The 12,396-nt window shown below is 55.1% G+C and overlaps 2 protein-coding genes across 5 annotated transcripts in view; one reads left to right on the forward strand and one right to left on the reverse strand.

The window, feature by feature from the left end:
- PDZD7 (PDZ domain containing 7) overlaps positions 1–4,500 on the reverse strand; it is a 24,948-nt gene extending 20,448 nt beyond the window's left edge. The window contains 2 exon segments of the mRNA XM_025397996.1: positions 2,197–2,587; positions 4,268–4,500. Coding sequence (XP_025253781.1) covers positions 2,197–2,422 — 226 coding nt within the window. The 5' untranslated portion in view covers positions 2,423–2,587; positions 4,268–4,500.
- SFXN3 (sideroflexin 3) lies at positions 3,411–11,792 on the forward strand. 4 transcript variants are annotated; one of them, XM_025398011.1, is made up of 12 exons: positions 3,411–3,740; positions 4,519–4,687; positions 5,852–6,015; positions 6,653–6,827; positions 7,159–7,253; positions 7,638–7,713; positions 7,875–7,960; positions 8,232–8,359; positions 8,538–8,587; positions 9,819–9,868; positions 10,350–10,397; positions 10,664–11,792. In XM_025398011.1, exons 3-12 carry the CDS (start codon positions 5,855–5,857, stop codon positions 10,758–10,760), a joined length of 966 nt encoding a protein of 321 aa, XP_025253796.1. In that variant the 5' UTR covers positions 3,411–3,740; positions 4,519–4,687; positions 5,852–5,854; the 3' UTR covers positions 10,761–11,792. The 4 variants fall into 4 exon arrangements, with proteins under 4 accessions (XP_025253796.1, XP_025253795.1, XP_025253793.1 ...); XM_025398010.1 differs by having other exon boundaries at positions 6,653–6,823; positions 7,155–7,253; XM_025398008.1 differs by having other exon boundaries at positions 6,653–6,823; positions 7,155–7,253; positions 8,538–11,792.
- Positions 11,793–12,396: the final 604 nt, after the last annotated feature.

The raw sequence follows: 12,396 nt of genomic DNA on the forward strand, positions 1-12,396 counted from the left end.
AGTATATCTCCAATATGTTGGACAGCACTTGGTATTTGATAAGTATTTTTTTGAATAAGTGAAAGAGTAAATGGATGAATGGATGGACAAACTAGGAGAGTAAGGAGAAATGCATTAAGGGTAATGCTTTCCTGGATTAAAGGTAATTCATTTTTTCTGGGACCAGTTGAGTTTAAGGAGCTGGTGGGGTCTCATGGGGCTGATGTAGGTGGCAATGTCCCTCTTCCCACTGTTTATTCCTTATCAGCTACTTTACTCCCGGGGAGTGATCTACATAATAATATGGGGCAGGGTTCCAGGCTGCGGAGACTTGGGAGATGTCTGCGCTCAGGCAGAGGGGAGAATTCTGAACTCAGAGGGTCCCAGCCCAGTCAGAGGAGAAGCCAAGTGGTCAGAGCAACTCCCCAGTCCCTCACTTGCTAGGAGATCCTGCCTCCTTGGCTGCACAGTGGCACTTGCATGAGGCAGAGGGAGAAAGCAATCATGAAACCCTGGAAGAGGATCTTTAGAGGGATGGTATAGGCCCGGCATAGTGGCTCAGGCCTATAATCCCAGCACTTTGGGAGGCTGAGGTCAGAAGATCACTTGAGCCTAGGAGTTCAAGACCAGCCTGGGCAACATGGTGAAACTCTGTCTCTACAAAAAGTAAAATAAAATAAAATTAGCCAGGCTTGGTGTTGCATGCCTATAGTTCTGGCTTCTCAGGAGGCTGAGGCTGGAGGATCACTTGAGCCCAGAAGTTCAAGGCTGCAGTGAGCTATGATCACACCACTGCAGTGCACTTCAGTTTGGGCGGGTGACAGAGCAAGACCTTTTCCCTCTTAAAAAAAACAAAAAAACAAAAAGACAGTATAAACAGCCCTTGCATCATACATGGGCAAAGGGAAGGGGGGAGAGGGAGAGAGAGAGAGACAGTATTGGAGGGAGTATAGCATAGTTCTTTTCATAGAATGGGACTAATAAAGACTGCTGTGGTGCCTGCTTCCCTTTTCCCCAATGTCTCTTAACTCCCCTGGAGACTTCTGCTCCCTGAACAGAATGACCGCGGTGACCCTCAGCAGTGCCCTCTTGCTCACCAGAGGGTGAGGCACAGACTGGTGTATGACAGTGGTGAGCGTGCCAAGCCACTGGTGGAGGAAAGCCTGCTCCCTGAGCAACATGCCCACCCCTGTTTCGGTGGCCTAGGGAGGGGAACAGAGATGCCCCGCTGGGCCTGAAGAGTCTAGTCTGGGATCCAGCCAGGGCAGCTCTGCTGGCTAAGAAAGAGGAGAGGAGCTGGAGATATTTATCTGGTCCTGCCCACAGAAAGCCCACACTCAGGGGGCCTGGCTCCGCCCCTGGCATTCAAGGTCCTGTGTTGCTCACCAGCTCTTAGTCGCCTCACATCTGTCACTGCAGCCAGGCTGGCTCCTAAGTGCCCACCCACCATGCTCCATGCTTTTCATTTCCAGCTTTTGTTGGTGATAGCTCACCCCTGCCACCAGCTGTTCTTGTTGCTCTGTCCTGCTACACTGTAGTTTTCTGGAAGGTGAAGAGGGAGCCTGATTTCTCTCTGGGTCCCTTGTAACACCTCCCCAGGGCTGGTATAGAATTGGTGCTCCATGAAGCGGCATTAAGCAACTACATAAGCTTAGGTCTCCCCTTCCCTGATGGAGCTCCCTCTCCACCCTCAACCCTCCTCTTCTGAACATTTGCTGTGCTGCCTTCATTCCCCTCCTTCAGCACTGAAGCCCTGAATTCTGTCTACCCACTTGGGCACTGACTCCTCGCAGCCCAGCACAGAGCTTGTCACACAATGTACTGGTTGATGGAGGATGTCCTCCTTTATCCTGCCCCATCCCCCAGAAGTACACACAATGGATCTGGAGAAGGGCAGAGCCCATGGGAGAAAGAGGCCAGTTCAATCCCCTGCCTTGTCCACCTGGGGCTAGCATACCACACGCATGCCTTTCCCTGCTGCCATGGCCTTCTCTCCCTCCTCTGACCCTTCTACCACCCTGGACCCCTGCAGGATTGGCCTGGAGAAGAAGCAGGTGAGAAAGAGTGTATGGGTTCCCAGGCTGCGTGCCACCTCCCTGTGACTCCAATCTCTTGAATTCCCCCACTCATACAGGCTCTGCCTCCTCCTGCTGAGTTCCCACTGTCCCCTACCCCCACCCTCCCCAACCCAGGCCGGTGGCTGGGTCCCACCCCCACCTTCGATGGGTGAGTTGATGAGGATGACGCGTCCCATGGGCGATGAGGCTCGGATTCCGCGGGGGGGCCCGTTCAGCAGCCGTTGCTGCTTCCTTAGCAGGTATCGCGTTGCGGTGGAGCCTGAGTCGCTGCCTAGGTGGCCTCGGGAGGAGAGGGAGCTCAGAGAGCCGGAGCTTAGGTCTCCTAGGCCCAGTGGGTCGAAGCCCACTGCGAAACCCTGCGCCATGGCGGCTGGGCTAGGGCGGCACCCTACAGGTCCAGAAGGAATCTGCTAGCTCTGGAGAGGCCAGCCCCGCGTGCTTCGAGCTCCATGAGCCTCTCTGCGGGGATGGGGTCTCAGTAACGTGAAGGCCCTTGCTTGTGATGCCTCTTAGCAGTGTGAGCTCCAGGCCTGGGCAGGGAGAGCAGGGATGAGGGAGGGGTGTAAATGTTTCCCCTGCTGCCCTCCAAAACTTCCACCCCTCCCTGCTGGTTTAAGCATCCTGCCCTCCCATGCCTTAGGCCTCCCTCCTGTCTCACCCCAGACCAGAGAACTGCCCCATCCAGGCACCATCGTGGACTCTCGCTGACTTTATACAAGACAGGTGGGAACCTTTCACCCCTCATTGCTGCTGGCGGCTGAGTCATCTACTCCCGTCCTCAGTCCTCAGTAGAGGTTGAGAGTGGGGTTGGGATTACTAAGGGCGCTGGGGCTTAGAGCGGTGTGAGACAAAAGAGAGGTCGAGACACCTCATGGTATCACCTCTCTCCTGCATATGCGGGTATGGGGGTGGTCCGGGATAGGGCGGGGGCGGCGTGGGGCGGGCTGGGCCTCGAGGACAGGGCTTCAGGACCTTAGACAGCTGAGGCCGAGGAAGCCCCCCAGACACCCGCGGACTCCAGGCTGCGGCTCCGGGTCTAAAGAGTCTGCACGAACCTCTCCCAAGCTTGCGGGGAGGATCCGCTGGAGAGGGGTCCCACGACATCCCGCGCAAAACCCAAGGCCAATTCCCTCAGAGAAGCTCTGGAACCCAGAATGAAGCACCCCAATATCAACTCGGCCATCCAGGCCCCCCACCCCTTTGTGCCTGGTCCCCCTCACCTGGTCGCTGCTGTGGCGCCGCCAGCCTTGTCAAACCACCCTCCCGCGAGAGCTACTGTGGCAGTCTGCAAACCCCACCCACGCTCCGCGGAGGCTGCGGGAATTGCGCTGGCCTGCACCGCCCTGGGCTCCCATTGGCTGGTAGGGCCGTCAGTCATTCTATTCCGACGCCTCCCTTGCGCTCCAGGGACAGACTGGTGTTACCTGGTCCCGGGCAGCGGAGTTCTTTACCCACCCCAGTTCTGGTTCTGACACCCTAGTTCATCCCGCAAATTTAGGACTTGGGTCTCGGCTTGTTCCCCTCCCGCTAGAAGCACCTCTTCTCTGAGCCAAGACAGCTACCTGGGCTCCTGGAATTGCCACCCCTCCGTGGGCACCCTTGAGGCCTCCGTGGGGGGACGTCACCGGGCAGAGCGGGACGTGAGCCTGCGTTTGCTGCAGGCGTACTCTGTGTGGTGACTGGGTGAGTTGTGAGTATGTGTGTGGCGGAGGGGGTGCCTTCACTTGCATCCTCCTCCTCTGTCAGAAGGTGTCTCAGGCTACCCAGTTCTGGAATGGTCGCAGGGTGGGGCAGCTGGTCCCTGGACGGGAAGAATCCTAAGAATCCTTCTGATGCACTTATTCGGATGCAGACCGCGAGGTTCCTGGGGTCGTCTGCCCCTCCACATCCCAGGGGTGGGGCTACAGTCTGGGGTGCAGCGAGAGGGGTTGGGAGTGTAAGGAGACCAGGGACACAGAGCTAGGGGTTACAGAGGAAGAGCAGGGAGAGGGCTGGGACATAGAAGGGGCACAGGCACGACAGGAACAGGGCTGTGAAGTGATGCGAATGTCGCGCTGCTACAAGAGGAGCTTGTGGATACTAGGGTAGGAGCCCAAGGGGGGCAAGCAGCCAGAGGCCATTGCCAAGGCAGCCATCAAGTAAACAAGCCAGGTGGTAACCCGAGTCCCTCCCGGCGCGCCAGCAGAGGACCGCCCCTCCACACTGTCCACCTGCACCCTGGGCTTTCTCTCTGGGCACCTAGACCTCTTGCTGCAGGGCTGGGGGTCTGCTGAGGCCCGCCAGGGGACTGTAAACAAAGGGAGCAGCGCCCTCAGCTCCAGCCCCTCCTCCCTCTGGCTGGGGAGGGGGCCAGAACTGATCCCCGAGGTGGGATTGGCTCTGGGAAGCAGCTTAGGGCCTAGTCCCGGTGGCCCAGGCCGGGGTGGGGGGGATCGCCTCGAATGACACCCACCTCCCCCAGTTTCTGCCAATCCCCGTGCCCACTGGGTGGGCGCGGCCGGGAAGTTCCTGCCCCTCCCTGCTGGTCGGCGTCACGCGTGACGTCCCGCGTGATGGCTGGGAGGGCCCGGCGGCGACAGCGGAGGCAGAGAGGAAGGCGGTTCTGAGAGCTTCAGGGAGCCCTGGAAAGCGTAAGTGCTCGCTGTCCCTAGCTGGCGGGATTCGGGAATGCGGGTCAGAGAAGGAAGCCTGCCTTGAAACTATCTGTCCTGGTGCAGTCAATATTTTCGGCTCTATGGAGGTCCACAGGGCACAAGGGAGGTTGCAGGGAGGAATGTCAGGGTGGGGCTGTGTGTTGTCACACATTCAAGTGTCTGCAGATGGGCACAATGTGCACCTGTAACAGTCTTTGAGGGCTGGTGTTACAGGACACCTCCACTCTGTCTGTATGTCTGGGCAGGGTGTGCATGATGGTGTCTTTGTGTGTGGGTATGTGAGTGTGAGGGGAGGGCGTGTCTGCCTCTGCGGGAGGAAGTGTGGCTGGAGAGGATTAGTCATTCTGTAGGATTCTGCCCAACTCAGCCAGATGGCTGCACCAGGTTTTCCTCTCTGTGCTGGGTGGAGGGAGCAGCCACTGAATCCTGCTCTTATCCGGAGGCAAGTGGTTCAGAGAGGTGGATGAGTGTCTGTGCCAGCCCTACCTGGCCAGGGACCAGGGAGAGCCTGGAGTCATTCAGTGTGAGTTGGAGAAAATGGATCTGTAGAGGGGACTTGTGTGTGCCCACATGCACACACATGGCTGACATCAGAGTTCCCTGATTGAGATCTGAAACAGATAAGCCCTGGGTGGCCAGCAAGGCCTTGCTCTCCTCCAATCAGGGACTGGAGTGTGGGATGTCTTATGCCATTTTCCAAAATAGCCTTGGGGATTTGTATCCAGGTCTCAGGGCAGCTGGGACCTAAAGCTCACCTGAGCATGGGTGTGTAATATATATGTTATATATTCTTGTGTGTCTGCAGTACACGTGGCTGAGATGTTTGTTGCTGCTCATGTGTCAACCACATACATGTAAATCCTCCCTCATGAAAATCTGTACCAGGATAGAGCACAAGGAGATCTGTTTTCCTGTTTCTGGTCTTCCCCTCCCCTTCCTCCAGTAGCTGCAGGTCCCTGGGCGGGGACATTGCTGAGGAAACAGCTCCTTCCCACACCCTTGCTTACCTTTCTGGTCACCTTGAGCTCATAAAGGGACTGATGATAAGCTCAGGGGCCAGGGCAGGGGCACCAAAATTTCCCCTAGCTGGAGCCCTTGGACCCTTGGACTCCTGCTCTGACCCTTGTGTCTGTCCTGCAGAAAATGGGTGAATTGCCTTTAGACATCAACATCCAGGAACCTCGCTGGGACCAAAGTACTTTCCTGGGCAGAGCCCGGCACTTTTTCACTGTTACTGATCCTCGAAATCTGCTGCTGTCCGCGGCACAGCTGGAAACTTCTCGGAACATCGTGCAGAACTACAGGTGACCACCCCCCAGTCTGACCCTGTGTGCCAGGATCTCCTTTTCTGGGATTAATATAGTATGTCTTGTACCTGCCTCCTCAAGCTTGACAGTGACCCTGTCCCTCAATCCCCTCACTCTCTAGCCCCCTCTGTTGGCCAGAGCTTTAACCCAAAGGATTTTAGAGCATTTGGGTTGAGAAGATGGCACTGATATTTATGGGAAGGGCTGCTCTATGTTTCACAAACCTCTACAGGGACCTATCCCATCGCTGGGTCACCATCTGCAAGGATAGAGGTGCTCAAAGTGGAGTCCCAGGAAGATAGAAGGGAATTCCCCTTATCTTTGGGAGGAAAAACTCTTGCAATGCTCGCAGCCATTTTTGACCCACTGGAAACCACCATCACCCATGACCCAGCATTTTAGCAGAAACAGAAGGATACCCCTCTTCGTGTGGCTAGAAGGGAAATAGAAATAGGAGCCTCCACTTCTGGGAAACTTTGGCCCTCCTCCAAAGACAAGGAGCTCCCTTATGCTGAGACTAGAGGCTGAAGTTCCTGGTTCTCTGTCCAGAGTTACCCCGAGCTGGGCAGATGGGGCCTGTGAGGGTAGATCTGCCCCCTGGCATAGCTTGTCTGCTCCTTGCCAACTTCTGCAGGGCTGGCGTTGTGACCCCAGGGATCACCGAGGACCAGCTGTGGAGAGCCAAGTATGTGTATGACTCTGCCTTCCATCCGGACACAGGGGAGAAGGTGGTCCTGATTGGCCGCATGTCAGCCCAGGTGCCCATGAACATGACCATCACCGGCTGCATGCTCACCTTCTACAGGCAGGTCTTGTCCCATGTCCCCTTCTTGAGTGCCCTAAGCTAGAGCACGGCTTGACTAGGTGCTTCTTGTCTGGGCCAATTTGGTGAGTGAAAGATTGTGTTAGAATCCCTTCCATTCCTCAGAATTCAGCCTCAGCAGTTCTCTCACCCCAGAGACAGTAGGTGTGTTTGTATAAATGGGGGTGGGGGTACATAGGGGTTACCAGAGCAGGTTCTACGGCCATCAACTGGGTCCCTTCTTAGGCTTGGGGAATAATTTGGTTTCATTACAGGGGTCTAAAGATGAGAGCCACTGTACGGGGGGCAGAAGTGAGTGTCTTTGTTCCCTCAGGAAGACCCCAACTGTGGTGTTCTGGCAGTGGGTGAATCAGTCCTTCAATGCCATTGTTAACTACTCCAACCGCAGTGGCGACACTCCCATCACCGTGAGGTGAGAGCCGGCCCCCTGCAGCAGCTGCACTGTCCCATCTGACCCTCTTCTCCCAGCCCACAGTGCCCTCTCCTTTCTCTCCCGCTCCCTGCAGTCCCTGCAGCCAGTGCTCAGCGCTCTCTCCTCAGCCTGCCCCACCCCGACTTACCCTGCCTAACTGAAAGCATGAGGTCCTCTTATGCATGCTGTGGGGGACCCACCCCTCTTCACAGGGTGTGACTGGGGCTTCCAGACAAGTTTACGCTGGAGATGGAGGGAGGGCTTCCTCTGCAAGAAGCTTCCCCTTTTATGCCTCATGTATTGAGGACTTGGCATATCCCTAAAGGAAAGGGCCACCTGCTGGACTCTTCACCTCTCCCCGTGACCTGGCTCTTCCACCCACAGGCAGCTGGGGACAGCCTATGTGAGTGCCACCACTGGAGCTGTGGCCACGGCCCTGGGACTCAAATCCCTCACCAAGGTAAAGGCCCCCTACTCCCCTGACCCCCCCATTCATCCTCTATCTGCCTCCTCCTTCCTCATCACGCCTCCAGTCCTGACCTATAGGCCCCCTATATCTCCCCAGAGTCCCTCACCACCCCATGGCCCTCAGGGCCACTGAACAACACCCTTCCTCTGCAGCACCTGCCCCCCTTGGTCGGCAGATTTGTGCCCTTTGCAGCGGTGGCAGCTGCCAACTGCATCAACATCCCCCTGATGAGGCAGAGGTGAGTGACCCCGGCTCCTGGCACGTGCATGCCCGGTATAATGTAGCACAGTGCCCAATCATGCAGACCACCTCAGAATGGGGACATCCCTCTCCCTCCTCAGACATGAGCTGCTGGGCCCTGGCTCAGTCTGACCCTGGGATCCTCAGATGGGAGAACCAGCTTTTGAGTCTGGGGTGTGTGAGGGAACCCTGAGGAGCCGCTGCCCATTCGGGCATTGCAGGCGGGATCCGGGGCCTGTGATCTGACCCTAACCCTGCTCCCTTCACAGAGAGCTGCAGGTGGGCATCCCGGTGGCTGACGAGGCAGGTCAGAGGCTTGGCTACTCGGTGACCGCAGCCAAGCAGGGAATCTTCCAGGTGGTGATTTCAAGAATCTGCATGGCGATTCCTGCCATGGGTAAGGCAGGAGTGGCTGGGTGGGGCACAGGAGACTCTGAGAGAAGCAGGTGCAGTTCTCAGGGACTTTGGAGGGCTCTAGGGAGAGAGGGAGGAGCTTTGAGGGGGGTCACCCTTCACAGTTCCTGACTTTGACTCCACTACTAACGCTCTCCTTCTTGGCCCTGCTCTCCCCACAGCCATCCCCCCACTGATCATGGACACTCTGGAGAAGAAAGACTTCCTGAAGGTAGGCAACTCTACCTCTCCTGTCCTGGAATGGGGGATGGCTGGGAGAAGAAGTGACCAGGCCCCAACCCTCTCTCCAGCCTGGTCTGAGTCTCTAAGACTTGCCAGCCGTTCTCCTGACCCCTGCACCACCTCCTCCACCTTCATTCATTCAGCAAGAATGAACTGGGCTGGGGTGAAGGAACACTGCGGGGGCAGGAGGAGAGGACGAGGGAAGGAAACCAACTTCATCAGTGTTACTCCAGGGGCTTCTGATACACAAAGTAGGGGACTGTCATAGTCACACTTGATCTTATGCTCATTCTTTCACTCCCTAGTGCCTCCATACTAAGAGGTACACATGGGTGCACACACACACACACACACAGAGACATGAACAGGACACGAAAGCAAAGCACAGGAACAAGCTCTGGCTCATTCACAGAATAATTTATTCACAAATGTATTGAGTGCCATGCACCAGGGATGTTTTAGGGCTGAGGAGACAGCACTGAACAAGATGGTTATGGCCCCTGTCCTCCTGAAGTTGATAGTCTGATGCAGAAACCAATAAACAAGGAGGCACCCAATAAATACATTCTTAGAAAGTGTAATATGTATGTGCTTTGTAGGAAAGCAGTGGGACAGTGTAATTGAGATTCATGGGGGAGAGCTGTTTAGACAGGATGGTCAGAGAAGGGGTCTCTAAAGCCCCGAAGGATGAGGAGAAAGGCAAAGAATGCAGAGAAGAGTGTTTGGAGTAGAGAAAATAGTCAGTAGCAAGGGCGCTGCAGCAGGAGGGGCTTGCACATTTGAGGAACAGGTTGGTGGTCCCTATGGCCAGAGCAAATTGAGAAGAGTGCCGAGGAAGAGACATGCTTGGAAAGGGTCAGATTCATGCCACTGGGATGGGAAGAGGTAAGTGGAAGTTCAGAGGAAGTTTCCTGAAGAAATCAGCTCCTGGAGGAAGTGAGGGAAGAAATAAAAGGGCCGGGGAGTGCCATGGCAACCAGTTCTGAGAGGTGAGAATGTGTCATGGGGTGCCAGGGAGGGTAATCAGCATATAGGCCCGGCTGGAGTGGAAGGGTGCAATCTAAAGGTCCCAGCCCTGTCATTGCTTTGGGAGAAAGAAAAGGGTCACAGGTCTAAGGGCTCCAAGGCAAGGCTGATGGGATAGAGCCATGGTGGGTGAAATGGGGTGACAGTGAGGCAGGGGACACAAGCCATTCCATTGTCTCTCTGTCTCTCCACAGCGCCGCCCTTGGCTGGGGGCGCCCCTGCAGGTGGGACTGGTGGGCTTCTGGTAAGTATGCAAGGAATTAGCTGGGGTGTGTGGGAGTGCTTTGTCCATGGTGGATGTGGGTAGGTATGAATTGTCTTTAAGATGTTTATAGACATCATCCATTCATACATTCAGTGGGTGTGTGTTTTGAACACCTATAGGGTCTACTTTGTGTGTTGGGGGCGGTCCCTGTCCTTGAAGGTCAAGAGTTTAGTGAGGGGGTTCCAGTCTTCATCTATAAGAGGAAACCATGGAAATGTACCTTTTGGTGCCATCCAGGACATTCATGCCCATTTAATTCCTGATTCTGCCACTTACTGGCTGTGGGGCTCTCTTTCCTCAGAACCAGATGTCCAGGTTGGGTTTACTATTCCTAAAAGGTCCTTTCAGCTTTTATCAATCTCCACCCTTAGGAGCTATCTCCAAGGATGGAGTGGGGTATAGGGAGGGAACACCCTAAGGTCAAAGCTTTACAAATCTTTCCAACACTCGTCTCCCCCAGCCTGGTATTTGCAACCCCCCTGTGCTGTGCCCTATTCCCCCAGAAGAGGTAAGTGCTGTCCCTGGGCTGGGCGGGGGACTCTGGATTGGACTCTGCATCTCTGGGCCAGCTGACCTAGGGTCCTCCAGTGTGTTCAGGAGGCGGCCTGGCAGGCACTCCACGGATTCTGGGAGTGGGGGAATGACAGTGAGCCAGTCCTTCTGGCAGTAGAAGGAGAGGATTCTTCAGCCTGGGAGGAGGTGGGATGGCAATCCCTGGGCCTGAGTGGGGTTGGATTCAGGGGACATTAACCGGCCTGTGCTGTTCTATTGCAGCTCCATAAACGTAAGCAAGCTGGAACCAGAGCTGAGAGCTCAGATCCATGAGCAAAACCCCAGCGTAGAAGTGGTCTACTACAACAAGGGGCTTTGAGGAGGGTCAGCCTCTGTCCCCTCCCTCAGTTCCTTGGGCTGCTGCTTTAGTGGAATCATGTCACCCCTGCCACTTGCCTATCTGCCTCGCACTGGGTAGGGGCCTTGGTGGGCAGATGGCCATTGAGGGTAGCAACCTATTAGGGTGGGGGAGGTACCACCATAAGGCTTTTCCTCCCCTCTGTGGTTTCAAAGAGCAGAACGCATAACCCCTCCCTCCTGTGCTTGAGTGTCCACACATATACATACATGATACCTATGTGCATTTGTACATTGGGTCCTGAAAGCTAGGAGCAGGCTTGCTAGCCTAGTATGTTCTGACATCTGGCTTCCCTTCTCAGCCTCATGTCTACCTGCCTGCCAGCCAGGCTACAGGTGGGACTTCCTTCTCTAAACTGTTATACCAGCCAAGTTATATTTGATGGCACCTTATCCCTTCTAGACATAGGAGGAGCCCCAGGACCTCAGGACAGAGACTTATAGACACTAGTAGGCCAAAGTGGGCTGAATCCTTCAGGTTTCTGATATCTAGCTCCCCAAGCTGACTGGGCTGGCAGAGGAGAACATGTTTGGACAAGGGAGGCAGGGGACTTATGCATCCCTCAGTGCCATCCCCTGTATTCTGGAATAGCTCTGTTTCACCTCCTCCTCTCTACCAGATGAAGGAGCGCCTGTGTCCTGTACTGCCCTCGCTGTCTCCCCCAGCACCCTACTCAGCAGCGTGGGCATCTTCAGGCACAGTCTTAGGAGTTCCTGGTGTGCTCTGACATCATGACCTCAAATCTAAATCCTACAATCCCAACTCCTTTTCCCAAACAAAAAGCCACAGAGGCAGAGCAAGCATTCCCCTTTAAGAGCTCTCACTGCACCTCCTCCCAAGGGACACAGCTGTAGGAATGGTGCTTAAACTCCACAGGTATCAGAGAGGGTGTAACTAGGACATCCTCAAGGGCAGCTAGGCCCCGAATGTACAATGTTAAGACAGGGAATTTTGTGTTCCATTGACTTTTTTTTTTTTTTTTTTTTTTTTTTTTGGACGGAGGTTCACTATTTTGTCCAGGCTGGAGTGCAATGGTACGATCTTGGCTCACTGCAAGCCCTGCCTCCTGGGTTCAAGTGATTCTCCTGCCTCAGTCTCCCAAGTAGCAGGGATTACAGGTGCGTGCCACCATATCTTGCTAGTTTTGTATTTTTAGCAGAGACAGGGTTTTACCATGTTGGTCAGGCTAGTCTCAAACTCCTGACCTTAGGTGATCCACCTGCCTTGGCCTCCCAAAGCGCTGGGATTACAGGCACGAGACACCGCACCCAGCCTGTTCCACTGACATTTCTTAGACATTCAGCAAAACCCCCACCTTAACCTCTTTTCTTTCTTGAGGGTTGGTCCTGTCCCTACCTCCACCCTCCCACCCCCTGGAAGAGGAAGGGCCCGGGCATCAATGGCTAGTCCAAATAAAATATGGGCTTGGGGATGGAATGGGTGGTGGCATTCCATCCCCAAGTGTAGTTAGATCCCAACTCCCATGACCTCTGGCTTCAGTGGTAGGTAGGGCAGGGCAGATAAAAGGGCTTCAGTGGGAACCTCTGAGAGCATTTGTTCCCCAAAGGGGAACTCTGAGAGTGAGAACTGATGCAGT

This window comes from Theropithecus gelada, chromosome 9 (genome assembly GCF_003255815.1).
Source record: "Theropithecus gelada isolate Dixy chromosome 9, Tgel_1.0, whole genome shotgun sequence".
NCBI lineage: Eukaryota > Metazoa > Chordata > Mammalia > Primates > Cercopithecidae > Theropithecus > Theropithecus gelada.

What these genes read in the sequence shown, in the direction of transcription:
- SFXN3 (XM_025398008.1), top strand. Translation starts at nt 5,855, where the DNA reads ATGGGTGAATTGCCTTTAGACATCAACATCCAGGAACCTCGCTGGGAC. An exon ending in GACACTCCCATCACCGTGAG is followed by an intron (nt 7,254 to 7,637) that starts GTGAGAGCCGGC and finishes TTCCACCCACAG; the next exon opens with GCAGCTGGGGACAGCCTATG. An exon ending in CATGGCGATTCCTGCCATGG is followed by an intron (nt 8,360 to 8,537) that starts GTAAGGCAGGAG and finishes CTCTCCCCACAG; the next exon opens with CCATCCCCCCACTGATCATG.